General features: G+C 48.7%; 1 protein-coding gene across 4 annotated transcripts in view; it reads right to left on the bottom strand.

Annotated features, from left to right (window-relative positions):
* The window catches only part of COL15A1 (collagen type XV alpha 1 chain), a 103,908-nt gene extending 81,594 nt beyond the window's left edge, over positions 1 to 22,314 (bottom strand). The window contains exons 1-3 of one of the 4 annotated variants that reach the window (XM_066367574.1): positions 22,191 to 22,314; positions 21,759 to 21,858; positions 21,593 to 21,678 (exon numbers count right to left, since the gene is read on the bottom strand). In XM_066367574.1, the coding sequence (XP_066223671.1) occupies positions 21,593 to 21,678; positions 21,759 to 21,769 (97 nt within the window). In that variant the 5' untranslated portion in view covers positions 21,770 to 21,858; positions 22,191 to 22,314. Of the gene's footprint in view, positions 1 to 21,592; positions 21,679 to 21,758; positions 21,974 to 22,077; positions 22,171 to 22,190 lie in introns of those variants that run through there. The other 3 variants (XM_066367572.1, XM_066367571.1, XM_066367575.1) reach the window with 3 other exon arrangements.
* Between the last annotated feature and the right edge of the window lie 1,098 nt (positions 22,315 to 23,412).

Here is a 23,412-nt window from a genome sequence, read left to right on the forward strand (position 1 = left end):
AGGACGCGGGTTGGATTCCCGGCCAGGGCACACAGGAGAAGCGCCCATTTGCTTCTCCACCCCTCCGCCGCACCTTCCTCTCTGTCTCTCTCTTCCCCTCCCGCAGCCAAGGCTCCAATGGAGCAAGGATGACCCGGACACTGGGGATGGCTCTGTGGCCTCTGCCTCAGGCGCTAGAGTGGCTCTGGTCTCAACATGGCGACACCCAGGATGGGCAGAGCATCGCCCCCTGGTGGGCAGAGCGTCACCCCATGGTGGGTGTGCCGGGTGGATCCCGGTCGAGGGCATGCGGGAGTCTGTCTGACTGTCTCTCCCTGTTTCCAGCTTCAGAAAAATGCAAAAAAAAAAAAAAAGATGGGATGGGATGGGACAGGGCAGTCCTCGAGCTTCCGGGAACAGAACAACAAGAATCCTGCTCCTGATGCACCCCCCACCCCCATCCTCACCCCTAGCCCCATGGGGTGGGAGGGCCATCAAGGTAGAAGGAGCTTGGAAGAGTCATTCTGGCAATTTTTAAGTCTCTTAAGGGAGGCATGTCATTGGGTGTTTCTTGAATTCTTTGGCATGGTTGACAACCACATGGTCAATAAAGTCTCTTAAAGAGTTGCTAACCACATGCCTCAATTCACTCATAATTTACATTATCCCAGCCCGAGAGCATGCAGCCACAAGGGGAGAGAGAGTCCCTGAAGAAAGGACCTTTCTGTCCTTCGCTCTCTCCTGCTCCCAGCGAGGGGTCTGGCCTCCCCCACAACCAGCGTCCAGTGGCCAACCTTGTCTGGAGTTGGCCATGGGCTGGACTCAGGGAGATCAAGAGGACTCAGGCTTGGTCCCTGAGTCACTCTCAGCCTAGTAGATGGGACAGGACACCAGCACATACAGCCCTGCTCCAGGTGGCCTGAACTGAAGGACGGGGCAGTGAGGATGGGCCGGGAAGGCTTTGCACAGCTGATCATGACAGAGCACCAGCACATACAGCCCTGCTCCTGGTGGCCTGAACTGAAGGACGGGCACTGAGGATGGGCCGGGAAGGCTTTGCACAGCTGATCATGACAGAGCACCAGCACATACAGCCCTGCTCCAGGTGGCCTGAACTGAAGGACGGGCACTGAGGATGGGCCGGGAAGGCTTTGCACAGCTGAACATGACAGAACACCAGCACATACAGCCCTGCTCCAGGTGGCCTGAACTGAAGGACGGGGCACTGAGGATGAGCCGGGAAGGCTTTGTACAGCTGATCATGACAGAGCACCAGCACATACAGCCCTGCTCCAGGTGGCCTGAACTGAAGGACGGGCACTGAGGATGGGCCGGGAAGGCTTTGCACAGCTGATCATGACAGAGCACCAGCACATACAGCCCTGCTCCAGGTGGCCTGAACTGAAGGACGGGGCACTGAGGATGGGCCAGGAAGGCTTTGCACAGCTGATCATGACAGAGCACCAGCACATACAGCCCTGCTCCAGGTGGCCTGAACTGAAGGACGGGCACTGAGGATGGGCCGGGAAGGCTTTGCACAGCTGATCATGACAGAGCACCAGCACATACAGCCCTGCTCCTGGTGGCCTGAACTGAAGGACGGGGCACTGAGGATGGGCCGGGAAGGCTTTGCACAGCTGAACACGACGGAGCACCAGCACATACAGCCCTGCTCCAGGTGGCCTGAACTGAGGGACGGGCACTGAGGATGGGCCGGGAAGGCTTTGTACAGCTGATCATGACAGAACACCAGCACATACAGCCCTGCTCCAGGTGGCCTGAACTGAAGGACGGGGCACTGAGGATGGGCCAGGAAGGCTTTGCACAGCTGATCATGACAGCAGGCAGAGCACGGCCAACCCACAGGGTCGGAGGAGGGGAGGTAGGAAAACTAGGGGTCGATGAGTGGTTCTGGGGGATCGAGCTATGGGACCCTTAGATGACCTCCAGAATTAGAGCAGAAAGAGGCATGAATCTAGAGAAACACAGATTTAGAAGTGATAAACCAACAGGCATTAGCTCACTTAATCTCAAGACAACGTGATAAGGGAGAGGGGACTATCGCTCTCCCATTTTGCAAATGAGCAGACTGATGCAGAAGGAGGTCGAGGCCACACAGCCGGTAACTGAGGTGGTTGGGATTCACTTGCAGGTCATCTGAGGTCCTTCCCAGCTCTTTCTTAAAAAAAGTGACTCCTAATCACTTTTTCACGTAGGAGACTGGAGTCAGATGGCAGAGAGCCTTGAATGTCAAGTCAAGGAGACTAAAATTTATCCAACAGGCCACGGGGCTCCCCGGCAGGTTTTGAGGAAGGCTGCCTTGCCCATTTTAGGAGGTGTCACCACTTCGTCTCGAGCTGCTGCCCGGGCAGTCGGGCCCCCTGCCTTCCCCTTGCCAAGGAGAGGGTGGGACTGGGCAGTGTGGAATGTGGAGCAAAGGCGGCAGTTTGGCAGCAGCAGGAGACAGACTTTTCTGCAGCCTCTCAGCACTTGGCATGTTATCCCCTGGGCAGAATCAAGCCGCCCTGGGAACAGCCCAGGGCGTCCCAACAGATGAGCTCCTGTGACTTCAGTCAGGGCAGAGAAGCAGCCCAGGGGCAGGATGAGCTCATGGCTTCAGCAGGCACTGTGAAATCTTGACTACACTGACCAAGGCTAATGGAGGCCTGGAGAGTTAAGGTGACCTTCAGAGCTAGAAGGACCTTAAGAAAGCACCCAGTCCAATGTCCCCAGAATGAGAAAACCGAGGCCCGGTATGATAACGTGACTTACTCAAGTACCTACATTGTCATGTTCCAATAACTATCTACTATCCAACCAGTCTCACCCATCACCCTACAGAAGTTGAGGCATGGGACAGTGCTTGGTACACAGCCAGTGCCCAACAGGGGAATGAGTGCTTTGGGGTCTGTAATGGGGGGTCTTGGTCCACACATACAGGGTGAGACAAAAGTAGGTTTACATCTGTGAGTCCACGAAACACTCAGAGTTCATTCTTGTATTATTATTATTTATTAATTACAGCATTATTTTCTGTACAAACAACTGTAAACCTACTTTGCCCCACCCTGTGTAATGACTTGGATGCTGTTGAGCAGGGAGAACAGATGGCAGAAAAACTTTGTCCTACAGCTGTTACCAAACACACTGCTTCTTTCTACCGATTTTCCTACTCAGTTGTGCAAAGACCTGCTCTCTGCAGGATGTTGGAGCCCCGTTTGGCTCCAAAATGGGATTTGAGTTTAAGGAACAGCCAGAGCAGATGGTGACCCTGAAGTCATATTTTGAAACAGGCGAACTCTTGTTTAATCTAGATGAAAGTACTTGACGGTCTCCAAATGTTTGCTGTGCTCTTACAGAGTCGTGCAGGGGGGGTCGGACCTTCCAGAATGCGTGCCCAGGAGACGCCCCTAACTAGAGACCTGAAGCTGACTCTGGGGGGACCCAAGGAGGACGAGCCTTGCCCAGCAGGTGTGGGGGAGGGTGTGGGCTTCGGTGTCAGAGAGACCTGCATGCAAGTCCTTGCTCCACCACTTATTAGCCGGTGACCTTGGGCTAATACTTGAACTTTTCTGAGCCTTAGTTTCCTCATCTGGACACAGAGATAACAAGACCCAGCTCTCAGGGTGGCGCTGCAGGGTAATGCCCAGTGCTGAGCACATCTTGTTTATTCCTTCATAATTCATTCGCAAACATTATCAAGCACCAATCACCGTGTGCCTGGCTCTTGGTGATTGGAGATTCACTGAAGGGCAGAACAGATGTGTCACCTGCCCTCATGGCATGTATGACCCAATATTGAGCTCATTTCTGGCTGGCTGCAGAATCACCTGGGGGTTTTAGAACACTGATGCCTCGCTCCCGGCCCAATCCGAACCTCTGGGCATGAGGCCAGTGACGCTGCTGTACTGCAGGATGGGTCCCTGGTCTACACGGAGCTCTCAGCCCCTGGATGCCTCCTGTCTCTGCTCTGCTGAGCACTCCTCCAGCACTACCTGCTGAACACCTCATATGGCCCAGGAGATAGGAATTCTACTACCCCATCCAAGTGAGGAAGGCAAATTTCTCGTTTGGGGCAATTTTCCCAAGTCACAAAGCCAAGTTAGTGGAAGAATCGGAATTTGAAGTCCATCTGCTGTTTCCAAAGCTCAGCTCTAAACACACACACATCAGATAACCTCAGCACAGCTGAATTCCTTCCCCTGTCTTTCCTCCCACATCCTGGAGGATGAAGGAGATGGGCCACACATCTGTGGTCACACAGCGCTTGGGAACTTCAGGGTGGGGTGATGCTACCCACCTGGACATCAAAAGACCCAGTTCCAGACCCAGTTCTTCTACAGTTTAGCTGTGTGACTCTCATCATGTCCCTGTTCTCTCTGCGCCTCCATCTTTCCATCTTTCCATCCGCAATTTAGGAGAGCTAAAATAAATGACCCTGAAAATCCAACAATTTCTAGGTCCTCATGGTTCCCAGTGGATTTTGTTGAAAGTGAGGTGTTTGGGAGATTTGGGGACTTGTTACAAGGGAGCCCTAGGAGTCCCAGCTATCCAAGGTACATGAATGGTAAACTGTACTTTCTCCTACAAGGAGCCACTATGCAGCACAGACCACATTGGGTAGGAGGCTGCCTCCAAAGGGCAAATCTGAGAAACCTTGAACTTGAGTGAGACCAGCCAGTCTCCCACATGCATATGCATGAGCAGCATTTTTCACATTCCACCCAACCTCCCATGCTAACACAGCTCCACACACTTAGTCTGTTCTTTCTTTTTCCCTTAGGTGAAAGGAGGGGAGATAGTGAGGCAGGCCCTGACTAGGATCTACCAAGCAACCCCATCTGGGGTCAATGCTCAAGTACTAAGCTAGTTTTAGTGCCTAAGGCTGATGTGCTCCAATGGAGCTATCATCAGGACCAGGGCCACACTCAAACCAATCGAGCCACTGGCCACAGGAGGATAAAAGGGAAAGAAACAGGAAAGGGAGGGGAAGAGAATCAGATGGTTGCCTCTCCCCTGTGTCCTGACCAGGAATTGAACTTGGGATGTCCATACACTAGGCCAATACTCTATCCACTGAGCCACCAGCCAGGACCACACTTATTCTTGAAAAAGTAAATGCAGGCTGAGAGAGAAAAGCTTTTTATAGTCCTGAGCAGACACACATCTATTCACTCAATTAGCATTATTGAGCACTTGCTGTATATGAGAGGCACTGTGCTAGGTGCTGGGGACCCAACAGTGACAGATGAAGTAGACAGTTCTAGTACAAGAGCTTTAGAGAGCAATCTCCATCTTGCCAATGGCGACAAAAACATTAAGAGCCCCTTTGACACACAGGTGCACTAGGTATTTGTAGACAGAGAAAATGCTTATACAAGAATGGGTTCTGGCACTTATCACTTTAAGTCTCTCCTTCAAGCTGGGGAACTCGAACATGTATGTCACATCGTCTCCGTTAAAGCACCTACTATCGGAGAGAGAGGGTCCTACACTTGAGGGCCAGAGTCTAGCCAGAGAGCCCCCCAGAGCTTGGAAATGTAATTAAAGCTTCCTGCTTTATCTTTAAAAGCACGTACGTTGTGCACTTCACTCTATAATATATGTGTGCTGCCTGCTTTTGTTATAAAAATGTTTTTAAGTTATTCTGTTTAAACAGTCTACGGTTAGTAGACTCCCCATGCCCCCACCCCCAGTTACCAACCACTGAGTGAAATGGACACGGGAAATAAAAAAAGTGGCTTTGCATGTCACATTGCATACAGAGGAGGCTGCACTGCCTGTACCCCGCCATTTCTGAGGAACTGTTCCCCAATGTAAAGGCATCTAAAACCTTCCCACCTGAGTTTTCCCCCTTCTCCTTCACCAAGACCTTGTTTCTGTTCTAGGTGAGAACATTTCGCATTGTGTTTATGGAGACACATGCTCCCTGGAGTACGGCGATCCACAGAGACAACCATCTGAAGAACTAACATCAGATCTGGACAAGCCTTCGAGCTGGTCCAACCTCCTCGCTGCATTGACACGAAGAAGCTTATCAAAAAGCCAAGGCTAACTGGAATCTAACTGCAGAGGGCAGTTCTTAGAATTCTTTCCTCATGTGACTGTCACTCTCAGCCAGACAGCTGTGATGGCCTGGGTGGCTCTGGGTGGTCAAGGTAGGACCAGAGACTCCGTGTTGGCTCAGGGCTCTCATTCCAGTGCTGCTTCCCTAACATTTTTGCTGCAAATCTCTTAAATACACTTCGCTGAGCAACATAAAGCTAGAGACCCTGTGCCTCACCCTAAAGCAATTTACTGGTGGATAAGTAGAGGCAGGAACAGGGCAGGAGGCAGGACCCAGGGGCCATCCGCTGGTGAACCTGAGCTATGAGCATGGCGCTGGGCCCAAGGGGCCGCGGAAGCCAAGATGCTTACCCAGGGCCTGGCTCGGGAAGGCGGCTACCGAACAAAGGTCCACCTCCACCGCGGAGACCCCTCCCCAGGTGCCCGTCCCTCGCTGTGCTCAGGCCACACACAGGCTGTTTCTTCCATCCTCTCACTCTGCTCCTTCTATCTGGAACATTCTACTCCTCTCCCAACCCATCAGCCCCACCCTCTTTCCTAGCTAAATCTATTCACCTTCCATCTTAAATGTCACTCCCTGGGGAGACTTTCTGACACTCCAGGGAAGATGTGAGTGGCCAGGTATGTGCTTTCTTGGCTCCCTGTACTTCTCATAATGCCTTTTACCATTTATAAATATTTAAAGTTTTTGTACAATCCTTTGCTTAGTGTCTTTGTCTCCCATTAGAGTGTAAGCTCCATGAGGGTGGGAACCATGCCCAGCACATACCACACGGCCTTGTACAGAGTAGGGATTAAATATATATTTAAGTGAAAGTGAATGAACAAATGGACACATGAAAAACCCACCAGGCTATGACAGGCAGGGTGGCCATGCTTTCGAGCCAGAAATTTTGGGGTGAATCTCGTCCTACCCACCATACTTGCAAAGTCCCTGCTTAACTGTCGTTCACTTTTCCCACATGAGATGATGCCTGCTCATCTCTCTCCAGCTCCGTCTGACCCTACTGCCCCCACACGTAGCCACCTGCCACAAGGGCCCACATCTCCCACTTCCACGTGGACACACAGCTCCGGGGCTCTGGGCATGGTGCAGATTCTGATGAAGCAGGTCTGTAGCAGGTCACTGCTGGAAGGTCTAGGATTCTAAACTTCAAAAATGAATGGCGCCCTGGCCGGTTGGCTCAGTGGTAGAGCGTCGACCTGGCATGCAGGAGTCCTGGGTTCGATTCCCGGCCAGGGCACACAGGAGAAGCGCCCATCTGCTTCTCCACCCCTCCCCCTCTCCTTCCTCTCTGTCTCTCTCTTCCCATCCTGCAGCCAGGGCTCCATTGGAGCAAAGTTGGCCCCGGCGCTGAGGATGGCTCTGTGGCCTCTGCCTCTGGTGCTAGAATGGCCTCTGCAACAGAGCAACGCCCCGGATGGGCAGAGCATTGCCCCCTGGTGGGCGTGCCAGGTGGATCCCGGCCAGGTGCATGTGGGAGTCTGTCTGACTTGCCTCCCCGTTTCCAGCTTCAGAAAAATACAAAAAAAAAAAAAAAAAATGAATGGCATCATGCCGCCCTCCCTGTGCTGGGGAGGATGGACTTGTAAATGAATTCTGACCCTGGATGGAATGAACCAGGCATAAGCAATGCTGAGAGAGGCCATGGGAGGGCTTAGGGACCACGTCCGTTAGGACTGAGGTTGAACCTTGTTACTGTGGCCATTACCCTTTATTGAGGGTTCACCGTCTGCCAGGCACTGTGCTAAGACCTTTGGAGACATGATTTCATGTACTCATTACAAGAACTCTGAAACAGGTACTATTATCTCTACTCTGCAGATGAGAAAACTGAGGCTAGAAGAGCATTAGTAAATCGTGCAAGGTTACCAGCTAATAGGTGCAAAGCCTAGAACAGAACCAGCTTTGTCTGACCCAAAGCCCCAGCACCTCACCACCACGCCTCAAAGGCCTGCACGCACACTGGGGACCTGGGTGACGTGCAAGTTCTGATGCAGCAGCTCTGGGACTCTGCTTTTCTTTTCTTTTCTTTCTTTTTTTTTTTTTTTTATTCATTTTAGAGAGGAGAGGGAGAGACAGAGAGAGAGAAGGGGGGGAGGAGCTGGAAGCATCAACTCCCATATGTGCCTTGACCAGGCAAGCCCAGGGTTTTGAACTGGCGACCTCAGCACTTCCAGGTCGATGCTTTATCCCACTGCGCCACCACAGGTCGACTCTGCTTTTCTAACAAGCTCCTAGGCGATGCTGATGCTGCAGGCACAGGGACCACACTCTAAGCAGCAAGTCTCTAAAGGAGAAAAGGCGAAAGAGGCTAAAAGAGAGCAGGGAGGGTCTTCCAGACTGTGGGACGGCACTAGCAAAGGCTGGGAGAAGGGAACATACTCATTACATTCAGAGACCAGCAAGGAATCAGCGTGGGTAAAGCCAGAGCACGGGAGCCACGTGAGGGGAGGAGGCCTGGAGCTCCAGCCCAGAGAGGGTGGAATTTATTGCGCTGTAATAGAAATCATAGGATTTCTTTTAAAGGGGACATGGCATGATGGGACCTGTGTTTTAACGAGTACTCAGCAGTGAGAAGATGTGCTGCAGACGGAGAGAGGGTAGTCCTATTGGCAAAGGACAGTCCACTAGTGAGCATGACACTGGTGCGGCAAAGGGATGGAGGGGACAGACTGGATGCCGTAGACACAGCCCGGGCAGCATCTCTTTCTTTGGAACAAAGTTGCAGTACTCTTTCCAGGTGCAAAACATGTCTCAGCCACTCTGTGTGGTAAAGCAGCAGTGCATAGATTACAAGAGCCGATGGCAGGTATAAACTTGGGTGCATACAATTCCAATGACGTCTCAAATAGAATTATAGACACTTAGAAATGGGGTCCACCCACCACTTTGCCCGGTCCAGCCACAGTCTCCATAGTGAGCTAGCATTTCCTTTCTCTGCAGATTAAATATCTGAGTCCAAGAGTGGAAGTGACTTGGTCAAGCTCCCAGGCGAGCCCAGAACCAAGCAACCCTCTCTGTGGCATTGGAGCCTAGGTTCGTGCTGTGCATGTGAGAGAACTCCCCGCCCCCAGCAGAGAAAATAAAGACAACAGCTGCAATTTGATTATCAGCCCACATTTTCAAGTACTAAACAAACAAAACCGTTCTATTTCTTAAACTGGAAGCTCGTGTTCTACAAGGGGAGGAGGTAGACCCTGAAATGGGGCCGTCTACTCTAGACAGTTAAGCCTGAAGTAAAATTAGAAAGTGTGTCACATGGAAAAACTCTGCAGGGAGAAATGAGTTTTTCCCCCTTCTTTTTCTTCCTGTGGGAGAATGAGCAATTTGGCATTTTAACTAGACAGAGGAAGAGAACGTCTGTGGTCTCTGTGTTGTACCAAATACACAGGTTGTAGGACACAACTGACTCGTGGAACGGAAAGCCCATGAAGGACCTGAACAGGGCTGAGCATTGTTGAATTGAATCACTTTTCCCAAACGCCACAGCAGGTTTTTGGCCAAATTGAACTCAGGTGCCCTAGAATGTTCATGCTGACAATGCTTTTAAAGTTTACCAGGTCCAACCTGTTTCCCAGATGGGGGAAAATGAGGCCCAAAGAGAGACGAAGATTTTCCCAAGACAAAGGAAGAACGGCGGACCATCAAAGCTGCGCCTCCGCCGGCTTAGCTGTGCAACAAGCATCGCTTGAGTACCTGGCCGGGGCCAGACACAAGACAAGGTGCTGGGGATACGTGGAAAAGTAACCCCATTCTAGACCCCTGGGGCGGCCTTCCCCACCTTCCAGCCACTCTGGAAGCTGTGTGGTTTGAGATCAAGCTGTCAGGAGAGATATTCTGGGAGATGAGGCCAAAACAGCACAGTGGTGGTTTTCAGAGGGTCTCAAACATCATGCTAAGGAGTGTTATAATCATTTTTTTTTAAATAACTGCTATAACAAATGGCCACAAATTTAGTGACTTCCATCAACACAAATTTATTACCTTTTAGTTCTGCAGGTTAGAAGCCCAACACAGCTCTTACTGTGCTCCTTTCTGGAAGCTCTAAAGGAAAATCCATTTTCTTGCTTCTTCCAGCTTCTAGAGACCACCCACATTCCTTGGCTTATGACCCTTCCTCCATCTTCAATACCAGCAAAAAACGCTGCCCGAGTCCTTTTCATGTTGCAACACCCAACTTCCTCTTCTGTCTCCCTCTTCCACTTTTAAAGACTCTTTTGATTATACTGAGCCTACCTGGAGAATCTGGGATCCTCACCCTCTTCTAAATGGAGCTGATTAGCAGTAGTAATTCCATCTGCAACCCTAATTCCCTTTTGCTATGTAACCTAGCATAATCACAGGCCCTGGAGGTTAAGATCTAGATACCTTTGGAGGTCCACTACTCTGTTTACTACAGGTGGGAAGCATGGGACGGTGATAAAGAGTTCTGAGAAGGGGTGACATCATCAGAGTTGGTTTTACTGGGCTGCTCAAACTTGAATGTGCACATGAATCACCAGGGATCTTGTTAAAATGCAGACCCTAATTTATTGGGTCTATGGGTGAGACTGGAGAATCTGCATCTCTAAGTTCCCAGGCGGTGCTGAGGCTGCTGGTCGGTGGACCCCATCTGAGTAGCAAGAAGCTTTCAGATGCCTGTGGCTGCACTGTGGGAGACGGGATATAGGGGGGTAAGAATGGAGGCCAGGAGACAGACCTGTGTGCTGAAAATAAAGACAGAGCTCATTGCCACTAAGATTTTGTAGCTGGAAGGGGAGAAGCAGATGGCTGATCCGACTTCAGATGGAGTTCTGTGTGTGACATTGTTGAAACTGCATAAATTTCAGTTCAGTTTGTCATCAGTTTTTGAACTTTCCACACCTCTGTTCTACGGGTTCTAGAATGGTTCTGATTCTCCAACACCAGAAAAGCAACACCTTCCTTTTTCTTTAACGACATGTATTCTATCCCCAAAGTGTATGTTATATGCAGTTCCGGCTATCAGCCCTTCTCTGACCTCTCCATCACTCATTGCAGTGGATGGCTGTGGGTGGTCTTCCAGCAGGGCTGGTGGTACACACAGACTTTTTGCTGTGGTCAAGGGTTTATAATGCTGGGTTTTCACTAAGATCTCTACAGTTGCAGGCCTTGAATGATTCATTCATTAACGTATTCAAATGCCCATTGTGCCCATTTAATGCCATTTCAGATGTTGAGGAAGCATGGATAAATAAAATAGGGTTCCTGCCCTCGAGGAACCCACTGTGATGGGGAAGCAAGGAAGGAAGGAGGTACAGAACTAGTCACCCCTACAGGCCTGATGCTCATCCCATTACTCCTCACAGGAAGAATTATTGTCCCATTATAGATAAGAAACGTAAGAAAAAGAGAGGTAACTGGCCCAGGTTACTCAATGGGAAGTAGCAGAGCTGAGATTTGAACCCAGGAGTCCTGGGATCCCAGAACTCGTGTGCATGAGCTATACCCCCTGAAGTTCCCTCTGGGGTCCAGTGCCAGCTCTGCCACTCACCTGTGTTGCAACCATGAAAAGAGATTTTTCTCTTTGGGACTCAGAATTGCTACCTTTGGAAGGGAGCTATTGGCCTTGTTTGTTGCTCTCAACCCTAGCAGCACCTTGAGAAGCACACCAGGAGCTTTAATAGCCATCGCCTCTCCAGCTGGATTAAGGAAGTGGGGGGGGGGGGATGGAAGGAGGAAGTGGGAGAGAACTGGGCCTCAGGTTCCTTTTGAATCCCCAAGGTGATTTGAAGGTGCAGTCAGGATTGAGAACTGCCAAGGTCTTTGTGACCTGAGTTCTGGCATTCTAATTTCCTGAAAAACCTTCTTCTCTTACAGCCCTTACCACAAGGCACAGGCAAAATAGATTAATAAATTGGGGGGAGGGGAGAAGAGAAGGAAGAAAGGAAAGAGGAGGGAAGGAAGGAAGGAAGGAAGGAAGGAAGGAAGGAAGGAAGGAAGGAAGGAAGGAAGGAAGGAAGGAAGGAAAGAAGCGGTGGTAGGATTCAAATAATTTAACAACCGATTCTCAAACCTAATGACCATTTTAAGTATTAAAAAAATGATATACCGAAAGGTAGTTTATTATTTCATGCATTTAATACTTAAATAAGAACAATAAAAAAGGTACACAAAACTAGATTATGTTATGAGTTTTAAAATATTAATAAAAATATTAAATAATATCTGACAAAAAACAATCAAACTGTTATTTAAGATAAATATTGCTTCTTGATTGCCATCCTCACTTGCAATTTTTTTCACCTATGGACGGAATGAACATTACTACAGATGCTTAGAATACGCTGCTGAGCAGATGAACGTTAAAAAAGAGTAAGGAATGTAAATTTGTGATTTCTACGCTGGCGGCTGCCCAGGCTCCCACCTTAGAGAGAACCCTGATTACAAGTGCCATTTTAACAACCAGTTCACTGAACTCAACAAAAAGTTAGGTATCAGTTCTGCCGAAACGACGTGAACCGGCTGAATCCCATCACCAGGAGGAAGCCCCCCACTCTACTCAACTAAGGACAATTTGGAGCAGTAAGGTTGACACTGTCCCCCTCACGGCTGCTGTGGGGAGTGTACATCACTATTGCCTTTCCAGAGAATGCAACAGAAGCCTTAAACATGCACAGTCACTATACCCAACACTTTGTAAGAATTCAGACTAGGAAAAAATCACAGAAATGGTCAAACACAGAGCTATAAGAACAAGACCATAGTGCTTTCCTAATAGTCTACAACAGGAAACAGCCTGAAGCCCTGAAAGGGGACTAGTCTAATTACGGGACAGCCACATAATGAAATACTATTTTGATTACAAAGGATGTTAGGGAAGAATATTTAATGTTCCAGGGGAAGTGCCTGAATAGTTGTTAAAGGGGAAGAAAAAAACCAAGCAACAAAATGCAGTGTACGAACAATCTATTCATATTTATATATAATATACACATATATTTAGGTATGGAAAAGAAACTTGAATGATAGCCCACCAAATGTTAGCAGGGTTTTAACTCTGAGGCATGAGGTAATATATGATCTTTATAAACTCTGTTTTCCCCCTAAGTTTTTTACAATGATTATTATTACCAAAAATTTTAAATATTGTTACAAAATAAATCTCTTTCAAAGCTTGCTTACCTCTCACCGCTGCCCCGTCTTCCAGTGGAAACGGACGCCTCTACTGTGGTGGCGCAGAGGCTTGCCTGTACCCGCACTGGGACACTCGGGGTACCTGCACCCACACTGGGACACTCAGGGGAAGCTCCTGAGCACTCGAGCCAGCTGCCGCACTGCCGGCGGTAAGTCCCTCCAGGGTGGGCACTGGGTCCAATGCAGCTCTTAAGCCACCCCACCACCCACCCAGGGGGTCTCAGAGAGTGTAGGCAGCCAGGAAATGTAGGAGGACAAAAACCTATAATAGTAGGCAAAACACATTTGCCAGACAATTTTGAAGATTTCAACAGATGTGCACTCTCGGAGGAAGCTAGTTGTATAAGACGTCTGGTGGGGAAGGAACTTTAAGCTGGCTCCTATTTGAGTCTCTCAGTGAAGGGATGAGTAACTTTTGGAGACCTAAGACAGGGATATTTCCTGCAAACCATACTCTAGCCAAGCCCCTTGAACCCAGGAAGAGACTCCCCTAGTACTCAGGTCAGGGGCCTGGTCACTCGAGGGAGACACCGGAACCCTCAGAACAGTTTTCTGCCCTGTCCAGTCCTTTAAGTCACCCACGGTATGCAACAAGTTTAAAATAATCTGGATTGGATTAATTGAGTTGGGTTGTGTTAAGTTGAATTGAGTTGAGTCCTATTGGTGTTAAGGGTTGGGTTGCACTCACTAGGTGACCTAAGTCTCATGTCTCCCTCATTAGATCTTGTCCAGGAAGAGGTCTGGACCTTCTTTCTCCTGGGTTCTTGTCCTAACTCTATACTTTTTCTCTTTCAGGTTGGAGCAGAGAGGTGATCAGTCAGCAAACTTGGCTCCTCCCATTGCTCTGCTCTGACTTTGAAGCCTTAGTTGCTCACTTGTTCTCTTTACTGCACCCTGTCTTCAGTTGAGTCTTATTGTAAGAGTGCCTACCTTTTTATAACCCTCATCTTCATATAGCCCACTACCACTACGACACTCCCAGTGTCCAAGAATATCACGAGGAGCTGTTCTGATAAGTCAATCTGTACTAAAGAATTTATGGCTTTATGAAGGGGATATGGGTGAGTTCCCTTATCAGATTTTAAAACATATTACAAAGCAACAATTATCAAGACCATGTGCATTAAAAACAAAAACACATATGTATAAAAAGTGACCAGTAGTAAAGAGATTCCAAAAAAAAATTCTATCATTAAAAATAAAAAAATTGACCCTGGCCAGTTGGCTCAGCGGTAGAGCATTGGCAGCTTGGTGGGTGGAAGTCCTAGGTTCGATTCCCAGCCAGGGCACACAGGAGAAGCACCTATCTGCTTCTCCACCCTTCCCCCATTCTTTCTCTCTACTCTCTCTTCCCTTCCTGTAGCTGAGGCTCCATTGGAGCAAAGTTGGCCCGGGCACTGAGGACGGCTCCATGGTCTCTGCCTCAGGTCTAGAATGGCTCCGGTTGCAATGGAGCAATACCCCAGATGGGCAGAGCATTGAACCTAATGGGCTTGCTGGATGGATCCTGGTTGGGTGCATGTGGGAGTCTGTCTCTGTCTCCTTGCTTCTCACTTCAGAAAAATACCAAATAAATAAATAAATAAAATAAATAATTTGCTCTGACCAGGCAGTGGCGCAGTGGATAGAGCCTCAGACTGGGACATGAACCTAAGTTCAAAACCCTGAGGTCACCGGCTTGAGGGCAGGTGCATCAGGCTTGAGCACAGACTCACCAGCTTGAGCATGGGGTCACTGGTTTGAGTGTGGGATCAGAGACATCAGTGGCCGGCAAACTCATTAGTCAACAGAGCCAAATATCAATAGTACAACGATTGAAATTTCTTTTGGTAGCCAAATTTTTTAAACTAAAACTATATAAGTAGGTACATTCCTTATCAAGGTAGCACCTGCACATGGTATTTTGTGGAAGAGCCACACTCAAGAGGCCAAAGAGCCGCATGTGGCTCGCAAGCCGCAGTATGCCAACCAGGGATAGACATGATCCCATAGTTGCTGGCTTGAGCCCAAGGTCGCTGGCTTGAACAAAGAGTTACTTGCTCTGCTCTAGCCCCTCGGTCAAGGCACTTATGAGAAAGGAATCAATGAACAACTAAGGAGCTGCAATGAAAAATTGATGCTTCTTATCTCTCTCCCTTCCTATCTGTCTGTCCCTATCTGTCCCTCTCTCTGTCTCTCTCTGTCACAAAAAAATATAATAAAATAAAGTAAAATTGGATGATAACCAGAAGCAACAAAATGATGGAGAAACAGCTCACATTTTAATTAGTATTTTGGAGAATCCAGTGTACCACTTCAGAAAAGAAATAACTTCAAATTACACACTAATCTATGATCCATTTTAAATGGATCAAGCTGTAGACATTAAAAGAAAATGGGACAATAAGCTCATCTATTTTACCAGCAGGGAAAATATAAATATACAATTTTTGACAAAACAGAGGCTATCAGAAATAAGGTAAGTGGCTAAGGTAAGCTAGAAAATTTGTTTATACAATTAGATGGAGTGCAAAAAAGATAAAGAGGAAAGTAACAACAGCGTAAACTCCAGCCTAACTAATTAGGAAGGTAATGAAAGGAAAGAAAAACTAAGAGCTCAATAGTGCACCCTGATTACTCAGTCCTGGTCACCCCCAGCTGGCAGAGCTGAGGGAGAACTGGGATGACTTACACACCCTGGAGGATGTGGTAAACTGGCACACTCCCTCTAGGCCACAGGCTAGACCTACCCATTCATTCCTTCTTTGATTCACTGATTTTGCTGGGCACCCACTCTGTGGCAGGCCCTGTGCTAGGTCCTGAGATTCAGAATTAGACAAGGTCCAGTCCCTGCCTCACAGAACTTCTCACATAGTAGGAAAGACAGACAAGTAATCAAAGGTCACGGTCTAATCTGAAAAGCCCTGTGACAGTGTTAGCACAGAAGAGAGGCTCAACATGCCTAGCAGAGCAAGAGGGCTTCCTAGAAGTGAACCTTAAAGGATGAATAGGGTTTGCCAGGTGGACAAGGGGAAAGGTATTCTCAAAACAGGATCAGTCTGTGCAAAGACACAGACACAGAGGTGAGACATCACATACCTCACTCAGAAATCTACCAGTGGTTTCCTGTGAGCCCAAGTAAGGAGGGGCTCCGTGTGAGTGGAGACCAGGATGCAAGCAGAGGCCAGACCACAAAGGGTCTGCTGGGGTAGGGAGCATGTCTCCATTCTAGGAACAGTGAGAACCCAGCGAGAGCAATTAAACTAGGGAGTGGCATGATCCAATGTGTTTCTAAGAGAAACCCATTGAAATACATAAAAACTATCTAACTAGTTCTGTGATGGGCATGTCTGTTTGGGAGAAACAAGTCAAAGGAAATAACCCAAAAAAGAAAACAAAGGCCATTTGTCTGAAGATGTTCCCAGCTCTGTGGTTTATCATACTAACAAAATGGTCAGAGTCCAAGTGACCAACTCTGGACAAATGAGGCATGCCCCACACCCTCAAGGCACTCCCATGGGAAGTAGAGATGAGTAAGCGTGTTGACAGTACAGAGGGGGGACAGTGGCAGAGGGACACACAGGCTGGGGCCTGGAGAGAGAGATGAAAGGCTGTAGGACTTCAGTGATGAGCAAGCTCTGCTGAAGAGAACCAGGGAAGGCTCCTTGGCAGAGGTGACATTTAAGCTGGTGGGTAGGATTAGCCCTTAAAGCGAAAGGAAATGTGACAGAGATCTGTTCACACCTGTGCAAAGTCAAGGAGACTGCAAAATCCCACATCTAGTGTGCCAGGGATTTCAGCCTTCACTCTCCCGTAAAACACACCATGGGACCTAACGCCTGTGCACAGGCAGCCCTAACTCCAGACAAAACCAATACAGTCAGCCAGTAATCAAAACACTACGATCATTTATATCCATCAGAACTTCTAGTGGTGTGTGAAGAACAGCAGCTCATCACAGTCCAGGGCATAGGCAAGGCAGAGGGCCAGTGATGCGAAACCCCAGGTGTGATTCTTCTTTCTCACTCAGGAAAGCACCTAAGACTGCCAGTGAGCACGAGCGAGATGACTAGAGGGGATACATGGACCTGCTCTAATGAGTTGTCAGAGTTCCCCCAAATACAACCTACAACTGGCCAACAAGCACATGAAATGATGCTCAATGCCATTAGTCATGAGGGAAATGCAATTCTAAATCAGATGATGGCTTAGATGCCACTAAGATAGCTGAAATTTAAAATATGGAAAATTATAAGTGTTGGCAAGAATATGGAAAAATCAGAAACCTTGTACACTCCAGGTGAGACTGTAGAATGGTGCAGCCACTGTGGAAAATAGTTTGGGAGTTCTTCAAAAACTGAAGGAATTACTTTATGATCCAGCAATTCCGCTTCTAGCTATATATACAAAATAATTGAAAACAAGTACTCAAATCCTTGCATACAGATATTCATAATAACACTATTCATAATAGCCAAAAGGTGAAAACAACTCAAATGTCCCCACAAGTGGAAGAATGAACAAAACAACTGCAGTATACCCATACAGCAGAACCTCCATTATTCAACCATAAAAAAGAATGAAGCACTAACGCATGCTACAACATGTTGACCCTCAAAAACAGTATGCTAAGCAGAAGAAGCCAGACACAAAAGGTCATGTATTATATAGTTGCGCGTATGTGAAAAGTCCAGAATAGGCAAACCCATAGAAACAAAAAGCAGTTTAGTGGTTGCCAGAGGTTGGTGAGGTGCAAATGGAAGGAATGGGGCATGACTGCTTAATGGAATTAAGGTTTTCTTTTTGTTTGTTTTTTGTTTTTAGTTTTTCCATTGATTTGGTGGTGGCGGGGGGGGGGGGGGAGGGAAGGAAAAGAGAGAGAGGCGTCAATTCATTGTTTCACCTAGTTGTTCCATTTAGTTGTGCACTCATTGATTGCTTCTCATATATGCCCTGACCAGGAACTGAACACACAACCTCTGGTGTGCCAGGTGGACACTTTATCCACTGAGCACCTGACCAAGGCCAAGGTTTTCTGTTAGAGTGATGAAACGTTTTAGAAGTAGATAAAAGCAACAGTTTCAGGACATTTTAAATGTACTAAATGCCACTGAATTGTACACATATAGGTGGCTGGTTGTCTGTTATGTGACTCTTACCTCAAAAAACCAGTAAATCAGGATACCCAAATGTCCAAAAATCATATCAAAAGGTAATCAACTTAATAATCAGCAAAATATAAGTTAAGACTATAATAAGATTCTAATAGGCACCCATTAGAAAGGCTGAAGTTAAACTCTGACAGGACCGAGTGCTGGTGAGGATGCTAAAAAATGGGGGCTCTTACACCAGGTTGGTGGCTGTGTACCTCTGAACAACTGTAGTGAAAGACATGCTGTCTGTTTGTTCATTGTCTGTTTGGCTGAAGGATCTGCATCCCCTTTTACCCAGCATTCCACTCTCAGACATGGAGTCAACAGAACTGTGCTATTCTGCATTGAGAAACGTATACAAGAATGTTCACAAACACACTACTATATTAACCCCCCCAAAAGTATTGCTAGAGAAAAATGGATAAATAATGTGCATGATGTTAATACCATGGAATATTATACAGCAGTAAAGATGGATTAACTATAGTACATGCAACAGAAAAATGAATCTCAAAAACTTAACATGCAGTGAAAAAAAGCCAGACACCAAAGGAGACATCCTACATCTATAAAGTTCAAAATCAACTAAAACGGTATTTTAAGAATTTGGGGATACATGCTTAGGTACTAAAGTTATTTTTAAAAAATAAGGAAGTGATCACTATGAAAGTCAAGGTGATGGTTGCCTTGAGGGGAAGGAGGAAATAACACAGACCAAGGGCACAAAGGGGCTTCTGGGGGCTATGCTGTTTCTTGACCCGGGTTACATGGATGTTTGTGGTGTGAAAAATCATTGGACTGTACTTTTTGTGTGTATATTTCTGAGTGGGTATTATCATTCACAATCAAACAAATCACTTGTGACCCACTGTTCCTGTCCCCCCAACAACCTCATCTTCTAAAACAGTGGGTATTCCAATGACACTAACTTGACTACTCAGCCATGACCCCATTGGGACACAAGGAACAATTTTAGGGGCAAGAATCCCATTACGAAGGGTCTCTTTAAACAAGGTGGGCTAGGAAACCCTAAGAGGCTGAGAAGTCTTGGGTATTTGGAATTCATTTTGCTCATCTGAAGGACGGAGAAAATAATAGGTGGGACAACCACCTCTTGGAGTAATTGTGAAGGTCGGATGAATGAAATATGAATGTGTTCACACCTCTGCCTGAACATATGAAGCGGTTTATAAATGTTAGCCTAATTAAAATGCACGCAAAATTTGGTTTGCAAGAGGATATGTCATGTGTCTAGGAAGATTCTCTTCAGAGCCCCGAAAGGACACTGAATACCCATCAGTAGAGGCGGTTTAAAGTCAGTTGAGGCCCCAGGTGCAGAAGAAAATATTGGGCCCCTTAAAAAAAAAGAGACAGGGAAAATAAAAATACATGTTAACCATATTTTTAAATAAATAAAATATATTATTGGTGTCATTAGAAAAAAGTGTAAAGTTGGGGTTTTGCGGGGCCCTTCAGAAGTTGGGGCCCAAGGCACATGCCCGGTGTGCCCGCCCCCCCCCCATTAAATTCGCCTCTGCCCATCAGTTGCAAATGGCCCTCCCGGGCTCATTTCAGCTCCTGAAAGGTTTCTGGCACTCCCCTTTTTACATTATGCACGGGAACACGACTTCCTTTGGGTTAGAAACCACAGCCCTGACCTGACATCGAAGGACCAGCCTACAAGCGCAGGAGGAGAAAAGAAACACCAAAGTGTCTCTCCCAAGAACTTTCTTCCTTTTGGGGGTGAGGGTAGCAACAAAATTCACCAAAGGCCACAGAACCTGAAGCTGCTCTCCACTGCTGAGTTGGCAGAAACCTATCACATGCAAAATTGCAATGTTCCAACATGGGCCCTGGTGCTGAGAAGCCAAAACTGTGCTCCAGCTGCCCTTTGATCTGCAAGAAATGCCAAGCTGGATGCTCTGGCAGGAAAAGCTGTCATCGCCTTTGGGTCTGGCTCCCAAAGAGACAATGGCCTGGGCTGTCCCAGGCTTCCTGTGGCACACAAAGAGTTAACCAAGGCCAGCCACTCAATCCCAGTTTTCCTTCACGGGGGGGGGGGGGGGGGGGGGGGGGGGGGGGGGAGGGGGGGGGGGGACGGATGGACGACGACGACACAGAAGTTGTCCTTCCCTTTCTTCACACCTCTAATGAGGCTGTATACCAATCTCCTAAATCCAAAAGGAGTCAGGGACTATTTGGAGAGAATCATTTCCCCACAAAACTGCATGGAGAAAGGGCTGAGCAAGGAAAGACTGGAGCCTGCAGCTTTGGGCTTAGGTACTACTGTCTTTGGACAGGGCACTCCCTAAACCTCTCTTTCCCAGTGTCCTCTTCTGTAAAAATGCCTGCATTGCTTTCTCACATGGCTAAGGCAAGAATCAAGCCATAATTTCTATCACTTGTTTTCTGCCTAATATGTGCCAGCATGTGGAAAGCATGTTATTTCTAATATCTCTCTTCATAGCATCCTTAGGAGGGAAGGCAGTTTAATTATTTCCCTTTTTCGAATGAGGAAACCGAGGCCCAGGGAGGTGAAATTCATTGCCCAAGGTCAACTGGCCTATGCACAATTCAAGCCCACACAACTGAGATCTATTTTCTCTAAGACCCCACTAAGAGCCTCTGGGTCCTGGTGGGGAAAGCGAGCCTCGGGGAACGGAAGGAACTAGATGCCCTGGCTCCCAGCCCACAGCTCTTCCCGTGCCTCCTGGTGCCGCTGCCCCAGGAATGTGACTTCCCCCAGGTAACTCAGCGCTAAATTAGACATAAGAGCAATTCAGTCCCGTTATTTCTTTCGAGGTAAAAGTGCCAGGAGTCTCTGCTGGCGGTCATGCTTCCGCACCTGTGTCCGGGGAGGGCACTAGACCTGCCCTTACAATGAGCTGGGCAGCACGCGCGACCTGGGCGCGGGCGCTGGGTGAGCGGCAGCTAACTGTCCCCGCGCAGCCTCTGGTGCTGTAGCGTGCTTCCAAAGTCCCTCTCTGTCCAAGATTGGAGGGGCCGCGCCTAGCTTAGACATCTCGGGTGCCCAGATAACGCTTCACCCGCCCCGGCTACCCAGGACTCCCATTCATCCCCTGGAACTCCCTGCACTGCCCCGGGAAGCCGCGACAGGACCGCCAGTGCGCACGGAGAGGCAAGGACTCCCTTTTATGTCCAGGAATGAAGCCCGCACCGCAGCCGCTCCCGCCGCCAAAACCAACTTCCCAAGGCGCGGAGGCAGCCTCTGCCAACCTCAAGCCGGGCTGATTACCTGTCGCGGCGCGAGTCCGGGTGACAGCAGAAAGAAGCGCAGAGACCCAAAGAAGCCACAGCAGGCACCAACACTGCTCGTTCCTCCTGCAAGAAGTGGCCGAGTAAGAGAAGGTGAGGCGCCGGGGAGGGACGAGAGGGCCGGGGCGCGGGGACACGAGTCCTACCTTGGCGCCATCTCCCGGGTGTGCCGTGCCCCGAAGGCGCTGAGCCGCCGAGCTCCGCGGAGGCGAAGGAGCGCTGCGCGCCGGCCGCCGCTCACCCTTCCTGCAGGGAACAAAGGCGGCGCTGGGCAGCGGCCACGGCGGGCAGACTCCAGCTCCGGCCCGCGCCCTGAGTCACCCGCTCTCTGAAACCCGACTCCGCCGCGCCCCACCTCGGGCAGCGTTGGCGCACTCCCACCCTGGGGTTTCCCCACGCCCCTTTCCCCCTCTACTGACTCTCTCTACCGGGTCGCCAATCCCACCCCGAGAAGCATTATGTAACCTTCGAGAAAAGCCTCGAGTCCGCGCTCGTCTAGGAAAGCGGACGTGGCTCTCTCCCGCCCTCACGTCTGTCCCTGTTCAGGCTGCCCCTCGGACGGAGCACTCCCCACTCACGGGTCAATGGAATCCTTTCAACGGCCCAGGGCGGCTGGAATCACTGTGATTTTGGCCGAGGAAACATGCTCAGAGAGGTGGCGCCAATGTCCCAAGATCACACAGCTGGACAGAGCTCGTGGCTGCTGTGCCCCACCCTGCACTGCCTGCAAGACCCAGGAATCTACTTCAATGCCCCGAGAGTCATCCAGTTTGGACGGTATAAATTATACATATAACTAAATGCATTAAAGCTAATCCTGATAAAAATTGATAGTGTGTCTAATATTACAGGGTCTTCCTCTCTATAGTTTGCCTGTACCCCCACCCCCAAGTGTAACCTCACGGCAGGCCAAGTGTCTATATTTGTTTTCTACCTAGCAGTCCTTGGTAGTAGGAGGTGCCAATAGATTGGATGAACAAAGGGATACAGTCTTAGGTAAGACGTCACTCCAGGCTCTGGGATGAGATGTTGGAGAAATGAGCCACTCAGCCTCCCAAAGCCATCCATGGTGTGTGGCGGAGACGGAGGGCACAGAGCAGACTCTCCCACTTCTACAAAGCTTAGCACAAGGCCTGGCACTGCTGAAACCCTCAGATGATGTCTTTTTATTATGATGATTCCCACTAGGCACAGTAGTACAAGATCTCTGAGCAAGAGGAGGCATCACAGGAATCAGACATTGGCAGAGATCTGAACAGTTCTGAAGTCAGGTAAACCTCAGGAGCCTTTCTCCTGAATGTACCAAGCAGCCACGGTGGGCTGTGGCTCTGTGGTCAGTTCCTGGAGGGCGAGTCACCATGTGCCACGTGAAAGGTAATTTGAACCAGCCCCGAAGAGGAGATGGGATGGGCACGGAGAGGGTATTTATTGAGTGCTGATTATGCCCCAGGCCCTGTGCTAGATGCTTTGCCTGTGCAATCTCATTTCATCCCCACAACAGCCCTGGAAAGGTGGCACTGTAATGATCCTCATTTCACAGACGAGGAAGCTGAGGGTTCAAATGTGCTTAGGCGAGTGCACGGCAGGTGTCAACACCCATGCTCTCTGCCACTCAGTCATACCACCTGTCCGTGAACAAAAGGATGAGACCCACTCACTACCCACAGAACAAAATTGCACTAGAGACACAGGACACTCAGGCATGAAACAGCAGCGAAGACTGGAAAGGTTTCTGGCCTTAGGGTCAGGAGTCTGGATTCCAGTCCAGTTCTGGCCCTGGCTATAGAGTGAAGTTGAGCA

Source organism: Saccopteryx leptura, chromosome 2, assembly GCF_036850995.1.
Source record: "Saccopteryx leptura isolate mSacLep1 chromosome 2, mSacLep1_pri_phased_curated, whole genome shotgun sequence".
NCBI classification, from domain to species: Eukaryota; Metazoa; Chordata; class Mammalia; order Chiroptera; family Emballonuridae; genus Saccopteryx; species Saccopteryx leptura.